Genomic DNA, 25,582 nt, shown 5'->3' with positions numbered 1-25,582 from the left:
CTTAACCTGATGTGCACCTGACTATAAAAATATCCAAATAGCATGTCCAGGTGAACATGATGTAGGGATGCCATTGAAATGGGGCACTTACGGATGACCGGCAGTCATGATTCAGAATACTGAAGGAGAGAATCCTGATAGGGTTCAACTTCAGATGCGTATATTTACCATCCCTTTGCCCCCTAACACTCTCTTCTTGCAGCCTAACCATGCCCCCCCCACACCCTGACCCTATCCCCCTGCTAGTGCCTAACCCTGTTCTACACAGCCTAACCCTAACCTTTCTAAGTGCCTAAACCTAACCTCCCATTCCCGCAGCCTAACCCTAACCTTTCTAAGTGCCTAAACCTAACCTCCCATCCCCGCAGCCTAACCCTAACCTTTCTAAGTGCCTAAACCTAACCTCCCATCCCCACAGCCTAACCCTTACCTTTCCCCTGTCCCGCAGTTTAACGTTAGTCCCTCACTAGTCCCTAAACCCATCCTCACCTTCCCCGACCTGACCCTAACCCTTCATTTCCACAATAGCGCTCATCCCTTTTTCTTAGTTTTTAATACATTTTATTATCAAAGGTCCTCTTCCATTTGGTTATTAGGAAAAGGGGAAGACAAACAACAGTGAAATATACAAGATAAAATATACAGAAAGAGACAAACATGGTCACATACATAGTCATTTTGCTCTGCAATGTTATACCAGCATTCATTTTATCAATGGGCCTGATTCAGACCTGTTAGCAAGGCTGCAATTTTTGCAGAAGGCCAAAACTATGCTGCACTGTAGGTGAGGCAAACGTGACATGTAGAGATGAGCGCATCCGGAATTCTGAAATCCGGACGCTACCGAACAGCAGGGATCTAAACTGAGATCCGAGTGCCGTTCGGTAACTCCCACCAAGCTCAGCACGCAGAACGAGGCAAAACATCATCATCCTGGCATCGGATTCTAGCGAGATCTGAACTCTATATACTGTAAGTCCGCCATCTTCACTCCAGCATTAGAGAGTGTTGAGGGAGGTTGTGTCTCTATGGGAAGCTGGCGTGGGGTGGTGACCTGGTGGCAGTGGTGGTGTTCTGTGCAGTCCAGTGCAGTCCAGTCCTGTGGTACTGTGCTGTCTGCTGCCATTGCAAGTGTCATGTGCTGCTGTATATGTCCACACAGTGGTGCTGTTAAGTCCAGTGGTACTGCTAGTCCAGTAGTACTGCCGTTAAGTCCAGTGGTACAGCCATATAAGTCCAGTGACAGTGCAGTGTACACACACAAAAAAAAAAAAAGGGTTATTTTAAGCCGTCTAATTTTTTTCAGGCTTTACCGTGTGTGTGTGTGGCCCGAGTACACTCTCCTGTGCCGCCCACATACTGTATAATAAATAACCCCAAAATAAAAAGCTTATTTTAATCCTTCTAATTTTTTTCAGGCTTTGCTGTGTGTGTGTGTGTGTGTGTGTGTGTGTGTTACACTCTCCTGTGCCGCATATTATTATAACTCCAGTAAGATAATGGAGAACAAAAATGTGGAGTATAAAATAGTGAAAGAACAAAAACCACTACCTCCTAGTGCTGAAGCTGCTGCCACTAGTCATGATTTGTAGATATTGTAGAACATAAAATTCCATCAACGTCGTCTGCCAAGGCCAATGCCCAATGTCATTTTAAAGGGCATGTAAAATCCAAAATGGCAAAGTTCAGCAACTTGAAGAAAAAAAGAAATGTAAATCATTTGAGGAGAAACGTAAGCTTGGCAATATGCCATTTACTTGCAACACGGAGTGGCAAGGAATGGCTAAGGCCCTGGCCTACGTTCATGACTAGTGGTTCAGCTTCACATGACGATCTAAGCCCTCCTCCTCTCCCCGCTAGAAAACGTAAGCGAGTTCAGCTGCGCCTTCTAAAGACATGGTATCACAAATCCCCAAGGAAAGTCCAAGGGCGTTGGTGGTTGCGATGCCTGACCTCCCCATCACTGTACCAGAAGAGGTGGCTCCTTCCACCATTTGCAGCATTGCCCTCTGCATATGCTGGAAGGATCACCCGCAGTCCAGTTAATATTGAAGGTGTCAATGTTGTACACCAGGAGAAGGATAATAATGTAGCTGGGGCGGAGAAGGAAGATGACGAGAAGAATGCTGCTGATGGTGATGTGGTTTGCCTAAATGAGACACCAGGCGAGACAGTTGTAGTCTGTAGGATGGAAAAGGCCATGCCTGGGCAGAAGACCAAAAAATCCACCTCTGGTCTGGAATTTTTTTTATCCAGATCCAGGTTTATAGCATTATGGGGCAGATGTATTAAGCCTTAACAAGAGATAAATTCAAGTGTGATAAGGAGAGATAAACATCCAGCCAATCAGCTCCTTACTGACTTTTTTCAAACACAGCCTGTAACATGACAGTTAGAAGGTGATTGGCTGGACGTTTATCTCTCCTTATCACCCATGGTTTTATCTCTTGTTAAGGCTTAATACATCTGCCCCATAATGCTATAAACCTGCTACATATGGCGAGACAATTGTTGTCTGGATCTGGATAAAAATAATTCCAGACCAAACAGGTGGATTTTTTGGTCTTCTGCCCAGGCATGGCCTTTTCCATCCTACAGACTACAACTGTCTCGCCTGGTGTCTCATTTAAAGCTAAATACGTTAAAGCTTAATACATCTGCCCCTCTGTGCTCTTTGGGGCCACCCACTTGCACCGAGGTAGCTGGATGACTTAGCATAGTTATCCAGCTACCTTGGTGCAATCTTTTGGCCTTTAAAACAACAGTGTGGGGTGTGAGGTGTTCAGAATAGACTGGAAATGTGTGAAAATTAATGTTATTGAGGTTAATAATAGCTTAGGAGCAAACAAAAACCCCACGATTTTAATGATTTTTTATGTTTTTTTTAAATACAGACCCAAAACACACCCAGATATACAGACCCACAACGCGTTTTACAAAACAATAAAACTGGCCGATGCACCCCCTAGTAACATGTGCAGTACACCAAAATAACTCACCCAAATCTAACTCTCTGCACATGTTACATCTGCCCCACCTGAAGTGCAGCATGGTTTTGTCCATCTGCGAAAATTGCAGTCTTGCTAATCGGTCTGAATTAGGCCCAGTATTTTATCGATTGTATATTTTGTGATATTATGTAGACATGAATTTATCAATTTAAATAAACAAATTAATTTTCTGTTATGTTATCACCTATAAAATGTACATGCATCTTTGGAGCTTGATGTATAAGTGTCTGATCCTTTATAATATATAGGTTAACTATATTTATTTCTTTATTAGATCTATTAAATCTATTTCATTCCCACAGGCCCGAGAATCTATGTTAAATGTATACGGACAGATTGCAGAAACCACCACAGATGTTACAATCCGTATTCTAGATGTCAATGACAACAAACCCCAGTTTTATGACTGCGATGTGATGGAGTGTGATTTCACCGCAAACCCTGTGGAAAGTTTCTATGGAGAGATAGAGGAACATTCCTCTGTCCGAGTGCCAGTGGCAAATCTTACCATCACTGCGAATGATCCTGACAAGGTATTCCTCTCTCCTTGCTGTCTGCCTCCGTTCTTTGTAATAGTTCACCATCTGTCATTTATAGACATAAAACGCCAAAAACATGCAGGTACAGTATCATTTGTGCGGGATTCATGTACAAATGTAGACGGAGGATATAGAGGCCGATTTAAGACCATCTGAGGATGTCGATGTGCTGTGATAACATTGCCCAACTCACAATACAATAATTGACTACATCGCATGAAAGTATCAATTATCACATTCAAGGACAGAGAGCCTGATTCAGGATGATATTCGGACATTGGACTGATGGTGTGGCTCTGCACATGTGTTTATTTGCGCATGTGCAGGGCCGTTGGCGAACGTGTCGTCGAGGCTGCTGCTCTGCGACGCGATTGACTGCTGCTTAGCAAGCCTTACTGAATCAGACCCAGAGAGTTTGATAAAGCTCTGTCCATGCGATTGGTCTACACAGAACTGATGCTGTGCTGCACCTGCGCCGCCATCATCAACATCGCCACTGCTGCCAGCACCCCTTCCATGTTGCTACGAATGCCCCACCACCACCCCTGATCATACTTACCACCTGGGGATTGGTTCCTGCAGTGCTGCAGGTCTTTGGGAATCCCTGCTGCTGGGAACTAAGGGGTAGATTTATGAAGCAGTGATAAGAGAGGAGAAGTGATACAGTGCCTGGTACTTTATCACTGGCCAATCAGCTTCTGACAAGTTACAGGCTGGGTTTAAATAGGAGCTGATTGGCCGGTGATAAATTACCAGGCACTGTATCACTTCTCCTCCCTTATCACTGCATCATAAATCTACCCCTATGTCTCTGTAAATGGAGCCCCAGCTAGGGCTGACAAGTCATGCTTTTGGCCGGGGGGGGCTTGTATAAAAAGTGTTCCCTGGCTGTGGCATTACCCTGCTGGCTGTTGGATCTCGGTGCTAGTTGCAAAAATACAGAGGACCCTTACTCCTTTTGTCCCCCATATTTTGGGAGCAAGGACTGGTCCAAGAGCCCAATGCTGGTTTTGGAAATACGAGGGATCCCAGTAATATTTTAGCAACCAGGACCAGCTCAAAGATGTTTTACTATAACTAGTACATGCACATTAAAAAAGGTACTGTTTGTGCCAATTCTAGGTCCATATATGCAGCGCAATTGCAGGGGTGGCTGCGGCCACTCTCTGCAGCAGAATTCAATGTGGTGTGGCCGTCTTGCTGAAAATGTCCCTCCCAAAATGACCGCCTCCTCAGATGAGACATGCTAGCAGTCCACTTGGACCTCTAGTAACAGAGAAATGGTACCCGAAAGTGCTGGGACCACTAATTTACTGGAAGAAGGGGGAATTATGCTGTAGTGAATCCAAGCTGACCATAGGCACTAACCCGTGGCAATCAGCAGGTAGTTTAAAAGTCGATAGTAGCCTTAGTGTGTGCCATCATTTGTTAATATATGGGACATAATATGGTGACAGGGGCATAAATGTGGGGCATCATTTGTAAAGGACATTAATGTGTGGGGCATAATATGGTGTCAGGGGCATAACAAGCCCACAGCGCTTATATTCTTGTGTTTGCTTGTAATTTTATGGGGTCTACACATGTAGCGATGTGTGTACTGTGTAGGATAATGTATTGAGCGATTATAGATCGCCCAGAAAGCTCTGATTGCTCAGCACACAGCGCTGTGTGCTCAGTGATGTATCAGGGCCCCGACTGACTAATAACTAGCGTGCAGATTATTAATTGGCGGGAGATGCCGCAGTGCAGGGCCACAAATCAACATCGCTATGGCCCCTACACACACAGCACTGTAGGGGCATTTTCTGAGCTATGCAGTTAAATAAACTAAAATCTCTCAGTTAATGCCTGCATATCGGTACTTGTGTAGGCTGCTCTGCTCTTTTCATGTTCATCATTTTCCATTCTTCATATGCAGGGTCAAAATGGCACATTCATCCTGTACCTGAGGGGGAATGATGCTGAATTTTTTTCCGTATCCCCACAACGAATCATAAACACTGGTCAGGTGCAGATCCTAGTCAAGGACCCTGTGGCTATAGACTATGAGATAGTCCATGTCATGCATGTGGAGGTACAGTATGATTTAACATGAATTTTGTGCTGTGACTTTACATGTAAGGATCGATTCAAGATAAAGGACGGGATGCACTATCATCCACTGCCAGTTACCGCCCCCCCCCCTCCGCTGGCTATCGCAACGATACTAATCGCATATGCTCTAACATATGCCATTAGTATAGCAATGGGCAGCTCGTTGTAAAGCAGCCGGTCGGAAGGTGAGCGGTTTTCCAGCGGCTCCCCCTACCTCCCTTACCTGGCTGCTGCTGCTGCTCCTGCACCTGGAAGAGGATGTACAATGCAGGGAGGAGGAGGTCACTGGTCCAGGCACAGGTGAGGGTGGGTCGGCGGGGGTCAGTGCGGGGCAGCTTTCGGTCGCATTAAGATGCCCCACAGCTTAAAACCTTGCATGTGTGATTTCCTTCATATCAAAATGCAGTAAAAACCCAGATAGTGGGTTTTTTTTACTGCATTTTTCGCTTAGTGCATCCCGCCCACTAACTTTATTAACAAAACAAATAAATTCATGGCATAAGAAGTCTGCTATACAGTACAACTTCTTATTTACATTCCTAAAGTCTGTACTCTACCAACCATTGTTTTCTGATGCTTCATCAATAGGTTGTGGCCAATGACACTGGCTATCTGCAAGACTGCTGCTCTTTTTCCTCTGTGACCATCAACTTGATAGACATAAATGACCACTCTCCTGAGTTTCTTCACCCAACATATGTGCTTGAGGTTGAGGAGCACTGTCCTAATGGCACCATCCTTGGAACCATTACAGTAAGCAAAAAGAAGGGACAAAGTAAACCATGATGATATGAATGTGTGAATAACTCTGAATTTAAAATACAAGACAATAACACGCACTGTCCAGCAAATGTAAATATCATTAAATATCTCAAAGAGATTCATACTGGGTTACCACTTCACCAATATAACCCTTTACATTGGCACAGGCAACTCAATCTCATTTACAATGAATTTATTTATAAATAATTAGGTTGAAGTGATGGTTTACTTATATAGTCAAAGGGTAATGTGTACTAGACACATAAATTGTGTTCCAAAGGATCTCTGGAACACAATTTATGTGTCTAGTACACATTACCCTTTGACAGTCTTGTTTTGTGGTACGGGGTTACCACACGTGTTCCTTATTCACCTGCAGACCTACAGCGCTTAGATCCAGTTCACCGTCCCCCAAATTTTTGGTTTACTTATATAGTTTATGTCTCTCGCTGTTCCACCAAAAGATTTGATTCCCAGTGTTTTTCCTGAATTTTAAGACACACAGAGGATTGCTATTCGCACAGGACCCTCATTAATATTGAGGATAGTGGGTGGACCCCCAGTACATATATACTTGATATATTCCTAAATGGATCTTATCAGGGGTGTGCTACCACTGGACATAGGAATATGAACAACTAGCAAAGAAGAAAAAAGTATGTCCTGGTGTGGTGCACCTGTTTAGACTCAAACAAATAAAAATTAACTTTTATTAGTAATCTTAAGATAGCGAAATATAAAAACACACAGACAGAACATATACGCAAATGTGTTTAAAAAACGGCAGCACTTAGGGGGACAATGTTTCTCATTATTATGCCATTGCTGCATAAGTGTACACAGTTGCTAAGGTCATTGCGTACAAACAGACATTAGGCCCCAAGACCAACTATGACAAAATTACCATTCCATTTGTGTTTTGTATTCCAGGCTACTGACCCTGACTCTGGAGATTTTGGAAGAATTACCTATTCTTTATTGCCACAAACCATGTAAGTGTATGAAGTGGACATGAGGAGACCGAAGATATTATTATTATTTTTATTTTTTATTTTTATTTTTACTTTTATTTTTTCTGTACATTATGGACCTTATTCTGGTCTATGCACAGTCACACCCATGCAAATTTGCACGGGTGCGCAATGTTTTACCATATATTAGCATATACACATGCACAGAGCAAAAACATCAGTCCCCGGAGCGAATACGCCAGGAACCGTTTGGACCGGAATCAGGCCCACTATCTGATGTGACATCTTACCAGAGATCGTGTGCACACATTATACAATATTGTGCTGAACCAAACTAAATTGTTACAACCGTGTACAATATTGCATAATGTGTATGGGCCCTTATTCTCACCTACTAACAACATACCTACCAACTTTTCAAAATGATGAATAGGGACAAATGCTCATGCCAAAGGCAAGCACCCGAAACATGGGCAGCAACTCATAGAGCTCATACAGTGGTGACAATTAGGGTGTAGCCTCTTGGGAAGCTGCTGGATCATAGGCCACACCCTGATTTTCACCACTGTATGAGCTCTATGAGCTGCTGCCCATGCCCCCTGTCTTCCAGTGAATAAATGCTGTGTCTGCTTGCCGGGCGGGCAGCTGACATCACAAGACGTCAGCCGCCCATCCCAGTTCTCAGGCCCAGATGCCGCAATTCTAAGTCAGCCAAGCAGGGTACCAACCATCAAATGATTTCAGCCCCGTACGCTACCCTGTTTTGCGAAACATCCATTCGCAAATCGACAGGGATATTCACTGGGTGATGGGGGGGCGGACATTCGCACGCCCGGTGGGTGGCATTAAAAGGCTCACTTAACAGCCAATCAAAATGACCCCCTGTGTGAGCACAGGTATGGGCTGTTGTGAAAAGCAGGGAAATAAACTGCATGCAGACTGATGCAGCTTTAACTTTCTCATCTAGTGTGTATACTGAACATTATTAACGATGCGCGCTCCTGCGCATTGTTAATGATCTCCCACATCCGAAAAGTTCAGATGAGGGAGGGCCTGGTTAACCAGGGCCATGCTGCAGCTGCCCGTCACTCCCTTGCTGGCATCGGCATGTGTATATGCACTTGCCAATGCCGGCACCCCACTGGTTTCCTGCTGCCGCCAATACTGCCTGGGTACACACATTGAATAGTGTGTAATCTAATCCTTGCATGGACTACACAAATAAAGAGAAGTCATTGCCAGTAATTACATACTATATAAACAAATATATATAATTATCCTACAAACTAAGTCAAGTAAAGGCCAAGCAAAGATTTAATATAAAAAATCTCTAGGGGTGTGTGAAGGTACGAGTTCCTCAATCACTCAGACACCGAGCAGATGAAACCAGAAGAATGGTTTATTTTCCACAGCACGCACAAATAGACAATAAACAGTGGCAAAGGTAAATTGCAGAGTAGAAAGATATTCAGGTAGCAGGCCCAAACAGACAGTCCTTGTATAGTCACAGTCCCAGATCAGTTCCACAGGGCAAACTATCACTTAATCCCCACAGCAGTGATAGCATATAAGTCCACACGATACCTAGACAGAGCATAACCTCTTAGTCCAGGACAGTCCATCAATTCTCTCTCCTCTCTTCCTGCAAAACCCCAACTTACATCCCAAAGGCACCCCTCTCCCCCTCCCTCAGGAATTCTTAACCCTTCCTATGCTGGGTGCAGTTGCATGAATGTAACAGGGTCTCCTATTACCTGTCCAGGGGCTGATTAACTCACTCCCTTCATCTGGCTTTGAAGCTTGTGTATGTGAGGGATTTCACACCTTCATGTAAACAGATCTCTTCTCTGGAGAGTGACCCTATTGTTATCCAGCCTTTAGCTTCTTGTTATTTGGGGGGGAAGTGTATGTCTCTGCCACTACCTGTTGTCTCTGTTACTAAACAGCCTATAAAGAGGTCCTTTGATCCCTGAACCAAAAACTATACACAAACTGAACAGATTCTAATCTAAGCATTTGGTCGCTTCTAGCCGGACCATTTGTCTCCACATACACAGTTACAATATTTAAGTAATACGCATTTGGGAAGACTGCCATAATTAACTTCATAGTCACAAATCCCTTATTCATGATACCATCACAGTTTACTAAGAACATTACCTGGAGGCAGTGACGTAACCACGGGCAAATGGTCTCAATGGTACAATGCTTACATGAATAAAGTCCTGGGAAATACAGACATACATAGGACTACAGGGTACAGACTGACTAAAGTGTACATTTTTCACTACAAATAATAAAATATCATAATTACAGTCTTACGGTCAGCCTGCTAACCTCACACTCCTCCCCCTACATCTTTAGTCACTGTGCCCAGTTGCTCAGGAACCAATAACAACCTGGAATAGCGGGATGCAGAGCCGAGAATCTGGGGTTTGGATGTACCACCGGAGTCCCACAGGGTGACATCATACCAAACCCATCTTGTAAAAGGCGGCTGGTTTGCCGAACCAGCAAGGGCATGATTACAGTCTAAGTCATACATTGGAACTAACAAGGGATGTAGCGATTCCTCTTCTTCGGATTCTGGGTACCCCCCCTCTGCAACATTGTAACCTACTAATACTTTTGCCTCGGGCACAATGGGGCGGGGACCACTTTCCACCTCCCCCTCTTGCCCACGGAACAGGGGCCAAACAGCAGGCCAATATAGGGGCTCTGGCCCTGGCACTTCCACCACCCCGTCATGTCCTTCCTCCCCCAAACCCAAACTAGGGGCATGGCAAATTTCAGTCCAGCATTTGGTCTCAATGTCCAGGGCTGAGGAGGGACCCTCCATCACAAACAATTCCGTTGGTGGCTGCAGGACAGGCTGTGTCAGCTCTGTCCCCTTAAAAGCCAGATGCTCACCTGCAGCTACTTCTGCGCACACCTCCTTCTCCGCGATAGCCTCCTTCCCCAGCTGAGTATGCTGGGCAGACCGAAACACGACGTCATCTGTGACTGGTGTGCTGGTGGCCTGGATGTTGTCGGATACTCCTCTAACCACGGTGATCTCCTCCTGGACGCAGTCCTCATAAATCCCCTGGCAGAAGGTTAATAATTCTGCACCTCCCACCTCAGCAAAAGGGAAGCAGTAGTGCAGCTCCTCCCGGGGTGCCTGGCGCAGAGGCCTCACTTCCTTCATTTTGGGGATAACCTTCCCCTGTATAGAACACTGAGCAGCTTCTCCCCTAGGCTGTGGGAGAAGCTGTTGCAGGCGGTGCCTTTCATCACGCCCCTTGCGACACTGATCTTGCCATGCTGGGGTATCCAGGAGCCCGCGATCAATCGCCTCTTCCTCTGCCACAATAAAGCACTCCTCCAGACACTCCAATTGTTCCCACACACTCAGCTGTGCACCGAAATAAAGGATACATGCCCGATAATCGGTAAATGCTTTTGTAGGATCTCCCTGATCGCGAAGGATCTGCTGAAGGATTTCCCCGCGAGTGCAGGATTGGATGGGTATACCTCGCAGCTGACATTCTGCTATCAGCTCCTCCATACTCATTTCTTCAAGGGCAGTTAGGGGCCCCCCTGACAACGACCCTTCTCTTGCTGTAACAATTAATTCTGTGGCAGACCCCTCGGTTGTCTGCCCAGATTGCAGTAGCCCCCTTCTAGACCTTTCCTCTGGTTCTATCTGGGGCATCAATTTATTCTGGACTTGTCCTTCAGCCTCAGAATATTGTCCTCTTTGTAGCATCTGGGTAACTGTAGCAATCACTTCCTCTGTAAATTCTACAAACTCTGGCTCTCCTAGCAGATTCCAAGAAGTGGCCTCACCTTTACAGTGCAGAAATGCATCCCCCAGGTAACACAACTTGTCCTGTATGCTGGATACTCTCCACCCGCTGACCATCTGCTGAGCGTCTTCCCAGTACTTCCAGATATACTGCATTTTCCTGACAATAAATAACAGATCCGGCTTCCCAGCCTGCCGATACACTGAAGAACCTCCGTCCCTGAGCTCCTCCGCTCCAGGGGTCTTGAGGCATCGATTTTCTTTCCTTGGAAACATTTTCCCTTTCCACAGGAATGACACCTGCTCACTTGCTGAACATCACCTTATTGCATTTTCCGTTTCCTTACATATGGTCTGATCCTCTGTCCTCTGTGCTTTCTGTGCTCGATGGTTGGTGTCTGAATGATCCCACTGTCGCTGCCGCCAAATGCGAAGGTACGAGTTCCTCAATCACTCAGACACCGAGCAGATGAAACCAGAAGAATGGTTTATTTTCCACAGCACGCACAAATAGACAATAAACAGTGGCAAAGGTAAATTGCAGAGTAGAAAGATATTCAGGTAGCAGGCCCAAACAGACAGTCCTTGTATAGTCACAGTCCCAGATCAGTTCCACAGGGCAAACTATCACTTAATCCCCACAGCAGTGATAGCATATAAGTCCACACGATACCTAGACAGAGCATAACCTCTTAGTCCAGGACAGTCCATCAATTCTCTCTCCTCTCTTCCTGCAAAACCCCAACTTACATCCCAAAGGCACCCCTCTCCCCCTCCCTCAGGAATTCTTAACCCTTCCTATGCTGGGTGCAGTTGCATGAATGTAACAGGGTCTCCTATTACCTGTCCAGGGGCTGATTAACTCACTCCCTTCATCTGGCTTTGAAGCTTGTGTATGTGAGGGATTTCACACCTTCATGTAAACAGATCTCTTCTCTGGAGAGTGACCCTATTGTTATCCAGCCTTTAGCTTCTTGTTATTTGGGGGGGAAGTGTATGTCTCTGCCACTACCTGTTGTCTCTGTTACTAAACAGCCTATAAAGAGGTCCTTTGATCCCTGAACCAAAAACTATACACAAACTGAACAGATTCTAATCTAAGCATTTGGTCGCTTCTAGCCGGACCATTTGTCTCCACATACACAGTTACAATATTTAAGTAATACGCATTTGGGAAGACTGCCATAATTAACTTCATAGTCACAAATCCCTTATTCATGATACCATCACAGTTTACTAAGAACATTACCTGGAGGCAGTGACGTAACCACGGGCAAATGGTCTCAATGGTACAATGCTTACATGAATAAAGTCCTGGGAAATACAGACATACATAGGACTACAGGGTACAGACTGACTAAAGTGTACATTTTTCACTACAAATAATAAAATATCATAATTACAGTCTTACGGTCAGCCTGCTAACCTCACAGGGTGTATAAAATGTATTTTTACTAGTGTATTAGTTTTTCCAGCTGTAAAACACCAGGATCTCCAGGGGTACCAGAGTAACCCCAGGGTGGTGTTTAGAGGCTCAAAATGTAATAGCTTTCTCAGGTACATTTGGTCTAGGCCAGGGGTGTCAAACTCAAATTCATCGGGGGCCACATCAGCAGTTTGGTCACCCTCAAAGGGCCGGTCCCCCAAAAAGTATAAATGACAGAAAACTTGTACAAGGTGTACTTTAAAGCAGTATGAAACAGGACATGCACATAACAATAATGCGATATAACAAAAATGGTGGGCCATCAAACACAGAGCTATGCTGCAGAAATTTAATTCCACATCCAGTACTAATTATATTGAGGTGCAGGGTTCAGTGGTAGACAGTGACAGAAGGTACAGAGCTGCCTTAGGGATGCTAGAGGAGGGGACACCATTTTGGGAAAGACATTTTAATGTGGGCTAGCAAGATAGACACACAGTGACTAGAGGAGAGCATGGCCTGGTGTGTAAATGTCACCCTCAGTGACAGAGATCCCCACGTACAGCGACCAGCCCGAGCTATACACTACTAACCTATTTCAGTCAGCTGCCTCACACACACGGTTACCGCTACTACCAGCAGTCCAGCACGGATCGCCAGCTGCGTGACGTCCCAGTCCCAGCAACCAACCCCGCAGCTCGAGCGAGCGGGGTGGGGGGTGGGTGAGAGGAGGTGGCCTAGGCAGGAGCTGGGACACACTGCCCCTGCGTGCTATCTCCTCGCACATGACGAGGTCTGGCGGGCCAGATTTGACCCGCGGGCCTTATGTTTGACACCCGTGGTCTAGGCAGTAGGTGTGAGCACTTGGTCTCATTTGCCCTTATTTTAAAGATAAGGGGCCACATGTACTAGGGTGTGAGTTTTTGGGAGAGTTTTCCCATTTTTTTTAAAGCGGCAATCAATTACATGGCAAAATCAACCTGGTTTTGAAGTGAAAATGATTGCCGCTTTAAAACAAATTGGGGAAACTCTCCCATAATCTCCCACTTTCTGAATCTCACACCCTATTACATTTGGCACAAGGCCTTTCTTATTTATTTTGCGCTCACTCCTATACAATCAGGAGTCCTATCGCTATAAGAGTGACCCACTTTATGTTTTACACTTTGTCTTTGTGTCCTTCTTTCATGTGAGGACGCTTATTTTATTAAGCTGCTTATATACACCAGTTGTGCCCAGATTATCCTCTTTGTATGCACTATGTAGTGGTTATACTGCTGCAATCCAGTAAACAGTTGAAGTTCCACTCATCAGTTTCCTCCCAGACATTGGGGTTGAACATTGACATTAAAACCCTGTATCTGGGGGAGAGAAGTTACTGTTCCATTTTGACTAAATATTGGGAATTCAGTCAGCAACCCCTGTGTATTAGAAAGAGGCCTTGATGGCATACAAGACAGCGGATGATTTTAGGGAACCTTTATGCAAGGGGCTGAGCATGTGCTTGCATAATACAATGCCAGATTAATATCCCATGATCCCCTTCCTGACCCTGCGTATTAGTTAGGGCCAGGATATATAGACTGCAAGGCTGAAAAGCTGCCCATGCATTTGGGTATAAAAATTAAATGTTCACAACAATGCAGTTATCAATTGAACACATTTTCAATCCAGTATCAAAACCTGGTTAATCCCAATTTGGCCAATATATGAGGCCACTGCAGAAAAAATGACAATGTCTGGAGCCAGCTTTGCATACAATCATTGTTTACCTTTTTCTGTAGGAAAACAAGAATCATATGTGAAAATTATAATCCTTGAACAAGAAATAAGAAATGGAAGTTACTTTACTTATTTTTATCATAAAATAAGAGCAGGGTTCCATGCATATCTGCATAAGTTGTAATTATGTAATACAGTACGTGGTCATTTATCACGATACTGTTATTCTTCCCTGCTTTTACCAACATTATAATGTAACTTGATTTTTTTGATGTTTCCAGACTAGACTCTTTTCAAGTGAATGTTTCTAGCGGGGAGATCTCGGTGGTCAATGGGGAGATACTTGATCGAGAGCGCCGGGCTTTGTATTATGCAACACTGAGAGCACAGGATGGAATGAATGCCACCGGGACCACTCTTCTAGAGATCATTTTATTAGACATTAATGATTGGCCTCCGATGGCAACAGGGACATATAATATCATTGTCAGCGAGAACACTGATCTTGTCTACATTCCAATTGAGGTGAGAAATTAGGGTGAATGGCTGGTTGCAGGTCATTCAAAGTCATCTGTACTTTCTTTTATACAGTATCTGCTGACATGAATAACTTAATTTTCTACTTTTCAGGCTTTTGACAATGATGAACCAGGCACTAATAACAGTGTGATTGAGTTTGTTTTTCTACCAAGTGATTTCAATGGGAATTTCAGTATTGATGTCACCACAGGAGTTATCACAAGCCTGGGTACCTTGGATCGGGAAGCTATTGATATAAAATTGAATGGGCGCATTGTGCTGACTGTTGAGTTATATGACCTGGGAGTTCCTTCTCTATCGTCTACAGTTCCTGTAACAATCAATGTTGAGGTAATAATAGGCCTGGATCTAATTATCCTTTTTGCACTGTATAATATTAAAGGTTCTATAGCTCTTTTCTTCTATATATTGTTAAGTGAATAACACATTTGCATACCTCCCAACATGACCCAATCCAGGAGGGACAAGATGCTCTGTTACTGGACTTGCATGCCAGTGGCAGTTGCAGAGCTGCTGGGCTGTAACGCAGTCCAAAATTCGGATAGGGGAGCTGCACCAACTGCCACTCCAAACTCCACAGTCAGGGAATCACTGGCAGGTGTGGTTCCCCTATTTGAATTTTGGACAGTGGTGCAGTCCAACCTCTGCAATTGCCACTGGCAAGGAAGTCCAGGAGCAGAGCATTTTGTCCCTCCTGGAATGGGTCATGTTCGGAGGTATGCATTTGTCACGTCCAGGACACCTTGAAACAATCATTGCAAAGAGCAGGCCACTACTGTGACTGCTACACTCAGGAGCCATGATGATTATCAGAGAACCGTGCGTGCGCACAGCCTGATTGACAGCCCACCGACTTTTGTGGGCAGCACCCCTGCTTTTTTGGGGAGTACTGCACTAAAACACAGACAGGCCTGGTAATTGGGAGGATCTCCCCAATGCCATCAAGTAAGTCTTAGGCTATGAACAGGTGTGAAAACCATTTGTTGTTAGGTGATTTGGAAATAAAAGTCAGTCTGTGACGTCAGCCACCCACAGAGCAAAATACACACTTTGAATAACTGTAATATTAATCAAAGTACAGACAAGTATACTCCTATTAAAGATCTACACACAATAATAATAGTTTAAATAAATATTATTCACAGAGGCTCAAATATTATAAAAAAAAACTTAACTGAGTGACTCACTGAAGTCTGGGCATGCTCACTGCAGAGGAATTGCTTCTGATGGGCTGCACAGGCAGCAGCCCATGGAAGCACTCTAGCTCTGGTGATGTGCACAGAATGGCTTCCTGCTGGAAAGCTATTGTTGTCATCGCTCCATATACTGGCAGCCCAAGTGGCGGAGGAGTTTCAGTCCTCTGTATGATGGGCAGTAGCAGCTTCTTCCTCTTGCGCGACAGCACGCGCCCACACGTGTCTGTTTTACACTGGAAACCTCATAGTTTTCACTGGAGGGGCTGCAGTCCTGCAGCCCAATAGCAGGAGCCACCACTGCTTCCCTCCATAAACATTCTGTGGCATTTCTAACAAATCAGCTGTTTATGTAGTGCAACCCATTATACGCTTGCCACAAGTTTCAAGGATATGTTTTATCTATACATAGACTTGCCAGAATATCCCTTTAATTTTCCACATTCCCCTGGTTTTAAACAGCGACAGAACCTGTGTAAATCATAGGTGCCTGTATTAAAGGAATATCTTTAGTTCAGGTGGCTCTCAGTTAATCCTTGGGATTAGGCAAGAATGATCTATACACACACCAGGACAATATTTCTGATCAGGCTCACTGATGCCGGTGCTTATTTGGGCTCGATGGTGCCCCAAATCATAGGTGTAGTGGACTCTCCAACATGACCCCTTCCACCAGGTACCAAATGTTCCACACTTAGGGGGAAATTTACTAAGATGGGAGTTCTATTTCAGATGGGATGTTGGTATAAGCAACCAATCAGATACTATCTATTATCTTCTAGAAAGTGCTAAATAAGTAGATTCTAATTGTTTGCCCATAGCAACAGCTCATGTGAAATAGAACGCCCATCTTAGTAAATTTCCCCCTTAAAGTCTATCAATAGGAGAAGAAAACGCCCACCAGCCAATGATGGTCCGGGAAAACCCCCATGCCGGACCATCATTGGCTGGTGGGTGGGCCTAAGTCTCGGTCTGGTGGTGGAGCCCCAGATGTAAACAGAAGACAGGACCGTGATTACAGTGCTACAGGGCTCCTGGAGAAGAGCTGAAGACGGCTGGTGAGTATGTTTTCTCTCCACAGGTACCCCAGTGGATTCTACAGGACAAGGGGACCGATCTTCTATCAACATAGGTATGTATGGATGAATGGGCTCCGTGTGAAATAAAGTTTTACTGCAAGTGTGTGTGTGTGTGTGTGTGTTTATTTAACTATTTGTGCTACTGTGGGACTACAAGTCCCAGCGGGCCCTTTATTGCCCCACATGCTGGGACTTGTGGTTCTCCAAGTCCCTGCATGTGGTGCAGGCTTGCTGGGACTCATAGTTCCACAGCAATACACAATAGTTTTTCTATTTTTTACACAATCATCAGCTCGATGTCCACTGCCCATGCTGACCGGTCAGGGGGTGAATGCTTTGGCTGGGGGGACTTGTATAATACGGGGGATCCCTAGTCATTTTGTCCCCCGGATTTTGGGAACCAGGACCGGCGCTTGATATTGGTGCTGGTTTTATAAATTCCAGGGAACCCCAACTTGTTTGTCCCGGTAATTTTATGAAACCAGGACCATTTTGTCCCCCGGATTTTGAGAACCAGGACCGGCTCTTTCAGCCCGGGGCTGGTTATGCTCAGGAGGGGGGACCCCACCCTTTTTTTCTCCCCTTTTTTTGTTTAACCCTTTTTTTGGACAGAACCATGCACAGATCACAATGATCTGTGCATGGTTCTGTCAAATTCGCCAGCCAGAACCTGGTCTAATTTTTTTGCGATTTTTGGTAACCTTTCCCAAAAATCGCACCCTATTACATGTGCAAATTAGATGCTTTCCAATGTGAAAACAACTAGATGCGAATTGAAGTGTGACTAAAAATCGCCACTTCAAAATGTGAATTTTTTTTATTTTTTGCCACAAATCGCACCCTATTACAGGTGCGATTTTTAAAAAACGTGCGAATTCGGCTGTTTTTACCCAAAAATCGCACATGTCTAAAATATCCCATCCTATTACATTGTGCCCAGTATGTCTGTGTAGCAGATGTGACAGAATAATTTACTAGTAATATGTTCTATTTGTTTTCTTGCGTTTCAGGATTTAAATGATAATGAACCAATTTTCTCTGAATTTGAGTACACATTTTCTGTTAATGAAAGTGAAAAAGGTAAGGCCTTTAATAATTTCAGACTAAAAATCCTATGTCCCATATGTAATACTGTGTATTATGTATGTATTTATTTGGTACTTGTGTATTATCACGGCGCCCAAGTTTCTTACGTACGGCACCGTAGGAAAATCGCATCGCATCACATGGGGCATTGCAATGTGATCCGATTTTCCTATGCAATTTAGTCACTGCTCTCTTAGCCCCAGGGGATCGCATCGCATCACATCTCACGCATATATAGGGTGTACGATGGCATTACATTACCTATACAATTATATCATTGTATGACATACAATGAGGTTTTAGGCACCCCCCCCCCCCACTATCCTCACCACCCCAAAGTGTGGCGAGCGCAGCGAGCCCCGCAAGGGGCGGCGGAATGCGTTCTCCGACCTTTTCATACCCCTACTATCCACATCGACAGGATGGGTCATGGTGGCTGTAATCACACCAAAACTCATATAGAATGTGGGAAAAATATTTTAATCCATAAATCTTCCTGAAACCCAGGGGGCACTCAGAAGCGTGTTCTTTATTTATTTTTTCTGAAATAAAATACGAAAGACAGACGAGCAACCCCCCTATAGATTTAGGTGATTAAAGAAGGTTTTAAAAGTTGGTTTCAAGTTTTGAGTGTTAAAAAATAGATTTTTCTAGTTTCACCACCATAGTTGTAAGGGAAAATTGCATTCATTAAATTCTCTTTATCACTTTGTCTTCCAGGGGCCTATGTTGGGAGTCTTAATGTCAGTGATCATGACCAGACTGAAATAAACAATCGCGTTAGTTTCCGTATTTCTCAAGGTGGATCTGGAAATTTTATCATACGTGGAAGGAAAGAGGCCTTAGGTCAATACCTTGGGGAACTGTCTTTAGATCCTGAAGTGGAGCTGGATTATGAATTCCTGACAAGTTATACTCTGATCATAGAAGCTCAGGACAATGGAGTCATGGAAGTTAGTAACACTGCATATGCCACGGTCCTCATACAAGTGATAGATATCAATGATGAGCCACCATTTATAAATCCTTCATCTCTGGTAGACATCCATGTGTTTGAGAATACCACAGGTGGACCAAAACAGATTGCAACACTGACAGCAACTGACCCTGATACAGTTCACTTGCTGGAATTCCAACAACTCTCTATGCAGTGCTTCAAGAATGGGGAGGATGCGGGCAGCATCTGCTATGATTGGCTGTGGCTGGCACCTGATGGGCAGTTATTTCTGAACAACACTGAAGAAGTTGATTATGAGATCTGTGATCTGATGGTGATGTTACTACGTGTAGAAGACAAGCTGACAGTTCTTGGGGACAGATACAGCAAGAATGGTATCACCATATAATCTTTTGTAGACCTTCATGAAATTATTGTTACATTTACAATGTTACTCTTAGACTAGTATACCTTTAAACTGTTACACTCGTAGTAAAACATATTCGCATGCGTATACTGATCATTCCTTGCCAACATAATGTAAGTAATTAAAAATTTAGTTGTGGTGGTAAATTTACTAAAGTATCAGTTTTTTGGAGTAAGGGATGTTGCCCATAGCAACCAATCAATTCTAGTTAATATCCTCTAGAAGATGCTGAATAAATGATATGTAGAATCTGATTGTTGCTATTGACAACATCTCTCACCCCTAAAAACTCACACTTAAGTAAAGTTACCCCTTTTACGCCACACACATATTTTATACTGTAAGACTGTAGTTTCCAAACTGTGTGCAGTGGCACCCTGGAGTTCCTCAAGGCACTTGCACGATGCCTTGGATTGGTGGTCCTGAACCAATGCTAATTATTTATGGTCAGTCTAAAGCTGTGTACACAAGCTTCGGTTTTCCCCTGTTTTTGATTCAATTTTGCTTATAGAAGCAGAATCGAAACCTAATCGAAATCCAATGGTTTTAAGGACACTTTCAACTGGCATTCGATTCGATGCATGCTCCTGTTTTCTCTATATCGAAAAGAAAAATAGACTGTGCAGGCAAGGAAATATCAAATTCGATCCAGTAAATCGAATGTGTACATTGCACCTTGAATGTAAATTGATTCGATATTGAAATCGAATCGAATGCAAAAGTGCAGATAGAATGTGAAAACAAATGGAAAATCGAAAAGGTGGTGGAGAGGGAATTCGAAATCGAAAGCAAAAGCAAATCGATGGGTCTGTACGCACCTTAATAGGAAAAACTCAGTGCTTGTGGCTTCCAATCATAAAATATGTGGAGAATCAGAGGTTTGAACCTGAGCAAAAAATATTTTGCTCAGAGCTTAACCAGCTTTAATTTGGTATATAAAATGACTAGGTTTAAAGAAGCCAACTTCATGGTCACAAGATCAAAAATGTAAGAAAAAAAAAATGTTTAATTTTTTCTTTAGTGTTTGTTTTTATACATAGTAAATTAGTAATAGAGAATTTATCTGCGCACTAAGACAGTTGTAATTGGACTAGCTGCTGTACTCAAATAACGGGCATACAACAATGACAAAAAATTATAATTAAATCAGTAAATCAAATAAGCATTAAAATCATCACATCGATCCCATAATGAGATTTTTTTGTGCTGATTTTTAATGCTTATTTGATTCACTGATTTATTTATTATTTTTTGTCATTGTTGTATGCACTTTATGCAATCACTGGTAATGTGGTTGTATCCCAAATAATGAAAAACACTTGTAAGTTAACAAGTAAACTAAGTAATTACCATATTGACATGTCTTCTTACTTATTCTGCATTCAAACTTCACATTCTCAAAGGGCCATCACTAATTGAGACTCCACATAAAAGGGACAGATCGCAGTACTTATACCAGATACTTTGTTTTTATACATGCCCCTACTAAATTTCAAGTTGGCATCTAAATGGTATATTAGAATTGTATTCATTTATGTTTACTGTAATGTGAAGATGTCTGATTTTGCACTACATATACACCATCCTCAAATTTAGCCAAATAACCCTATATGACCAATCAAGGACTCTACGACTTAGCTGAAATATTTGTCTTTTTGTTGAAATAAGTGTCATAATCAGCTATGCCTATTCCAATATACTTAGTAATTTATGAGCATATTCAGAAGCAAAATTCAGGAAAAAGTATGGAATTCGGGTAAAAAACAAAGGACAGAGGTCATGTACCAATTATGTTACTGCTGAGTATTGTACTTAGTATGCAGTTAGTCACTTAGTACATTATTAGTGAAGTAAGCTGCAAAATTGAGGTAAAATAACTCATGCATGGAAATCATTACCCATGGCGTCGTGTCTAAGTCATGCCAGGCACCTCACGCCATTTGTAGCAAAAATGATAGGCAAGGGAGGGCACATCGGTATATTGTAGTCAAATATCAAAAATGTATAACTTGATTTTGTTAACTGGTTTGTATCAAGGAGACAGCAACAATTAGGTGGGTATTGATCCCCTGGGGGTTATTCATATAAAGCCACCAGCATGCAATCATGAAAACACATGGGTGCGGGAACTTTTCTCCAAAAGAAAAACTTCTCCATCACCAAATTCCAGCTATTGCACAGATTAGAAACAAATCCATGCCTTATACAGTATCTCTTGATATTGATATTACCTTTTTGTCTCTATGATTAGAGTCCTTGCGTGTGGTGATCATGGATATCAATGACAATGCTCCAGAATTCTTAGAGATGACCAATGCATTTGGTAAGTGCCATGTGTGAGTAACTTTGCATTTATAATGGTGACTGAGGGTAGGTTCTGAGCCAAAGGGATATTTGATGCAATTGGCGAGTGTTTGCCTGCAGTGAATGTGTGCATTTTCACATGCGTCAGTCCTATTCCAAGATTGGACAGAAATTGTCCAGATCTGTCCTTTAGTGGACATGGAGATTCTGGGTGGCCACAATACAAACACATAAAACTACTATGACATTTGGGAGTGTAATGGGCATACAATATATCTAAGCTTGGGATGACCTTGGGTCATACAAATTTTGCCCCTAACATAGGGCTGTTGCAAATGTTTATACTAATGATGACAGTTAGCATTACAGTTGGGATTTCTATTGAAGATGGGATGTTGCCCATAGAATCTGATTGGTTGCTATCTATTATCTTCTAAAACGTGATACATAAATAATAAGTAGAATCTGATTGGTTGCTCTGGGCAACATCCCATCTTCAATAGAACTCCCATCTCTGTCATTTTACGCCACAGTTCCTCACATTAGCTAAATGGAATATTGCATTAGCATTCAGTGTAAATCTTGCTTCAGCAGGTGTGGTATATTAGGTGGACAATGTCTATGTCAAAAATTTCTAGGCCAACCCCAAAAGGTTGACATGCAAAAAAAGATAGACAATGGAAAAAGTGTGACACCTGTAAAGGTTGAGAACGGGGACCTCCAATTAGTGTACCATATACCCTGGCATCGCTAACGTATGGCCATGCTTTGGACTAACTTTACCAAGTATACGTGGATGGTAAAATATGAATAGGTTGAAAACAAGAAAATAATCTGAAATTACTTATATCAACCTTTTTCTTGCGTCGACCAAAGTCATATTGAGCTTTTGCTTGTATGTCAAACATACAGTGTTGACCTGCTGAATGTCAACCTAGACATTGTCTGTCAGCCATCAGGATACCAGCTTCAATGGATACCCAAAAATACAGACACTTGGCAACTCTAAATTAGCTTGCGTGTTGGCTTTGCAATAGCAAAATACAGTATACAGCTGGGAAGGCACCATAACATGTGGCCAAGGGCAGCATTACTTATACAGCTTTTTTATGTTTATAAAATGATGTGCAAAATACAAAAACAAAGCCCAAAAAGTCAAAACACCATCCAATAAGTGTACTAGCCTATAAACTATTTTGAGCACGGTGTAAAGTGATCCTGGAAAGGTGATGGAACGCATTTCCTTTTCTGTTGCAATTACTGTGAAGGGCTGTGATAGAGGTCAAACTAGTCCCCCCCCCCCCCCCCCCCCACAAACACCCACACTTTAACTCCTGCTCTTGAGACATATATAGAAAATACAGCCAAAGTGGTTATCCCAGTTAAGTGGAGATCATCTTTCCCTCCAGCTATGAAGGACTGGTTCCTAGTATTGGATATATGAATTGTTATGGGAGAGAGCTCATTATCAACATCTAACCATCTCCCTAATTTATGACAACTTGGTTTTACTGGCTGAATCCAGTCAGCCAAATACAAGGAATATAGGGGCATATGTATCAAAGCAGTGGCGTAAGTTCGTTCTAGGTGCCCGGATGCAAGATATTAATTGGTGCCCCCCACACACACACACAACCCTATATAATCTTATATAAAATATATATTTCTGTTCAGAAATATAGATAGATAGATAACATATAATATATAAATATATATAATATAAATATAAAATCTATTTTCCAACAGTATATTTATACGGACGTGTGCTGGCTACTGCAATGTGCTGGCCAGGCTTTCTCACCCATTTCTTACCCTCACAGAGCCAGGCTGCCGCTGCAGCGTCTACTAGCCAGCTTCTTCTTCAGGTACTGCTGTCACTCACCAGCGACAGCGGATCCGTCTCTTCAGTGAGTCTCCCTCCCGGCTGTTCGTACTGGGACTGCTGCTGGCTTGCTCACTCACAGGCTGGCGGCGGATGTCAGGCGACTTCGGCAGTGAAGTGAGCAGCCAGCAGCCGGATGACAGGGGGAGCTGTGCCGCGGTCGTCGCGCATCGGGTGTGAATGGGAGGCGGGAGATGACTCCATTGCCTCCGGGAGTTCCGCCACTGTATCAAAGCTTGGAGAGACAAAATAACAACCAATCAGCTCCTATCATTTTTCAAATACAGCATGTAAAGTGCCAATTAGGAGCAGATTGGTTGCTTTTTTTTTCTCTATGCCATTATGACTCAAGGCCAGTGTTCCCTCTAAGCTGTGCGCGTGTGAGCGCGCACACAACTCGCCGAGCATGAGCACAGACAGTACAACAGAGCGCACATTAATTTTAGTGTAGTAATTTTTTATTTATTATTTTTTGCATTTTTGGTGGCCCCGGAGACTGTGTAGAACAATATGGCACTGCTGGGCTGGCTGTCAGTCAGCCTGTAAGCCCGCCCTTGGTTGCCAGGATCTGTCAGGATTGGCTCCCCTGCACATCTGATCTTTATACCGTTATGTGACGCACAAAATTTTTAATTTCTTTCCAAAGTTGCACAACCAGTATCTTTTGCCGCACACAGCCTTCATAAAATTAGAGGGAACATTGCTCAAGGCCTCTATTCCTGTTAGACTTCTGTATTTCATATATGATTTACAAGTTGGAAATTTATGGGGCCTACACACCGGGCATTTTAAGGGCATTTTGATTGTACATCGCCCCATGTGCAGGGGCGATATCATTTTGCGGCCCTGAGCTTTGCTATCTCCTGGCAATTAATATCCAGCATTTTGGATAAATGTATAATTGGCGGTGTCAAGGACAGTGTTCTCACTGGAGAATACTGGTCCTGAGAGATTGCTCAGCACACAGCACTGATACATCTCTGTGTGCTGAGCAATCTTTCTGAGTGTTCTAAATGATCTAGCATTTCTCCCCCCTCTTTCCAATCCACATCACACGTTCTCTTTTTTCCTATCCCCTTGTCTGTCTGTGTTGTGTTTTATTTCCCATTTGTTATTTCATTGAAATCTGTTTTGCCACGCATCATTTGGTGACTGGACAGTCTGCTTCATATATGATACCATTCCACTTTTTCGTTAATCTCTCCTTTTTTCAACAATTTTGGTACCTTTAGTGTACAGTTTTCTCATTATGAAAGACTGATTTATTGCTGCCACCTAGTGGTAATTTTGAAAATAGATTTGTGTTTAGTTTTGGTTTTCTTGTTTTGTGGCCAGCACTTTCTGCTGTTTAAGCCTTGAGGTATTTAAAATACCTCCCAACTGTCCCGCTAAACACGGGAACGTCCCGATTTTTGGGGACGTTCCCGCGTCCCTCCCACGGTCGGCGGTGTCCCGCTGCGGGGGGCAGTTGGGAGTCCTCCCCAATCTGACAGAATAGACGCTGTGCGCATGCGCACAGTGTCTAATCACGGCTGAAAACGGGGGCACGGCCTAATTTGCATAAGCCACACCCTCATTTACATACACCCCTTTTCGGGCGCTCGCCACGCGAGTGTCCCTATCCCAACATTCATAAAGTTGGGAGGTATGATTTACCTTTATTGTATTCACCTAAGTGCCTCCTTTTCTCCCTCATACACACAGTGCTCCCACTTACAGTACCTCTGTTCTGTGTGGTAGCTGCAGCAACAGCAGCAGTTTTTTTTTTATATTTGTTTAATATTGACAGTTATTTGTGTAGCATACAAAATGTTACATA

The 25,582-nt window shown here is 43.3% G+C and overlaps 1 protein-coding gene across 1 annotated transcript in view; it reads left to right on the top strand.

The window, feature by feature from the left end:
* Positions 1 to 25,582, top strand: part of CDHR2 (cadherin related family member 2) — an 83,285-nt gene that overhangs the window by 28,117 nt on the left and 29,586 nt on the right. Inside the window, exons 12-20 of the mRNA XM_083180135.1 lie at positions 3,314 to 3,544; positions 5,472 to 5,627; positions 6,236 to 6,400; positions 7,340 to 7,401; positions 14,597 to 14,840; positions 14,946 to 15,185; positions 18,138 to 18,207; positions 18,934 to 19,545; positions 21,829 to 21,900. Of these exons, the coding sequence (XP_083036261.1) occupies positions 3,314 to 3,544; positions 5,472 to 5,627; positions 6,236 to 6,400; positions 7,340 to 7,401; positions 14,597 to 14,840; positions 14,946 to 15,185; positions 18,138 to 18,207; positions 18,934 to 19,545; positions 21,829 to 21,900 (1,852 nt within the window). The remainder of the gene's footprint in view (positions 1 to 3,313; positions 3,545 to 5,471; positions 5,628 to 6,235; positions 6,401 to 7,339; positions 7,402 to 14,596; positions 14,841 to 14,945; positions 15,186 to 18,137; positions 18,208 to 18,933; positions 19,546 to 21,828; positions 21,901 to 25,582) is intronic.

This window comes from Crinia signifera, chromosome 4 (assembly GCF_055691185.1).
Source record: "Crinia signifera chromosome 4, ASM5569118v1, whole genome shotgun sequence".
In the NCBI taxonomy this organism is placed as follows: Eukaryota; Metazoa; Chordata; class Amphibia; order Anura; family Myobatrachidae; genus Crinia; species Crinia signifera.
This window is presented reverse-complemented; position numbering and strand designations above follow the sequence as displayed.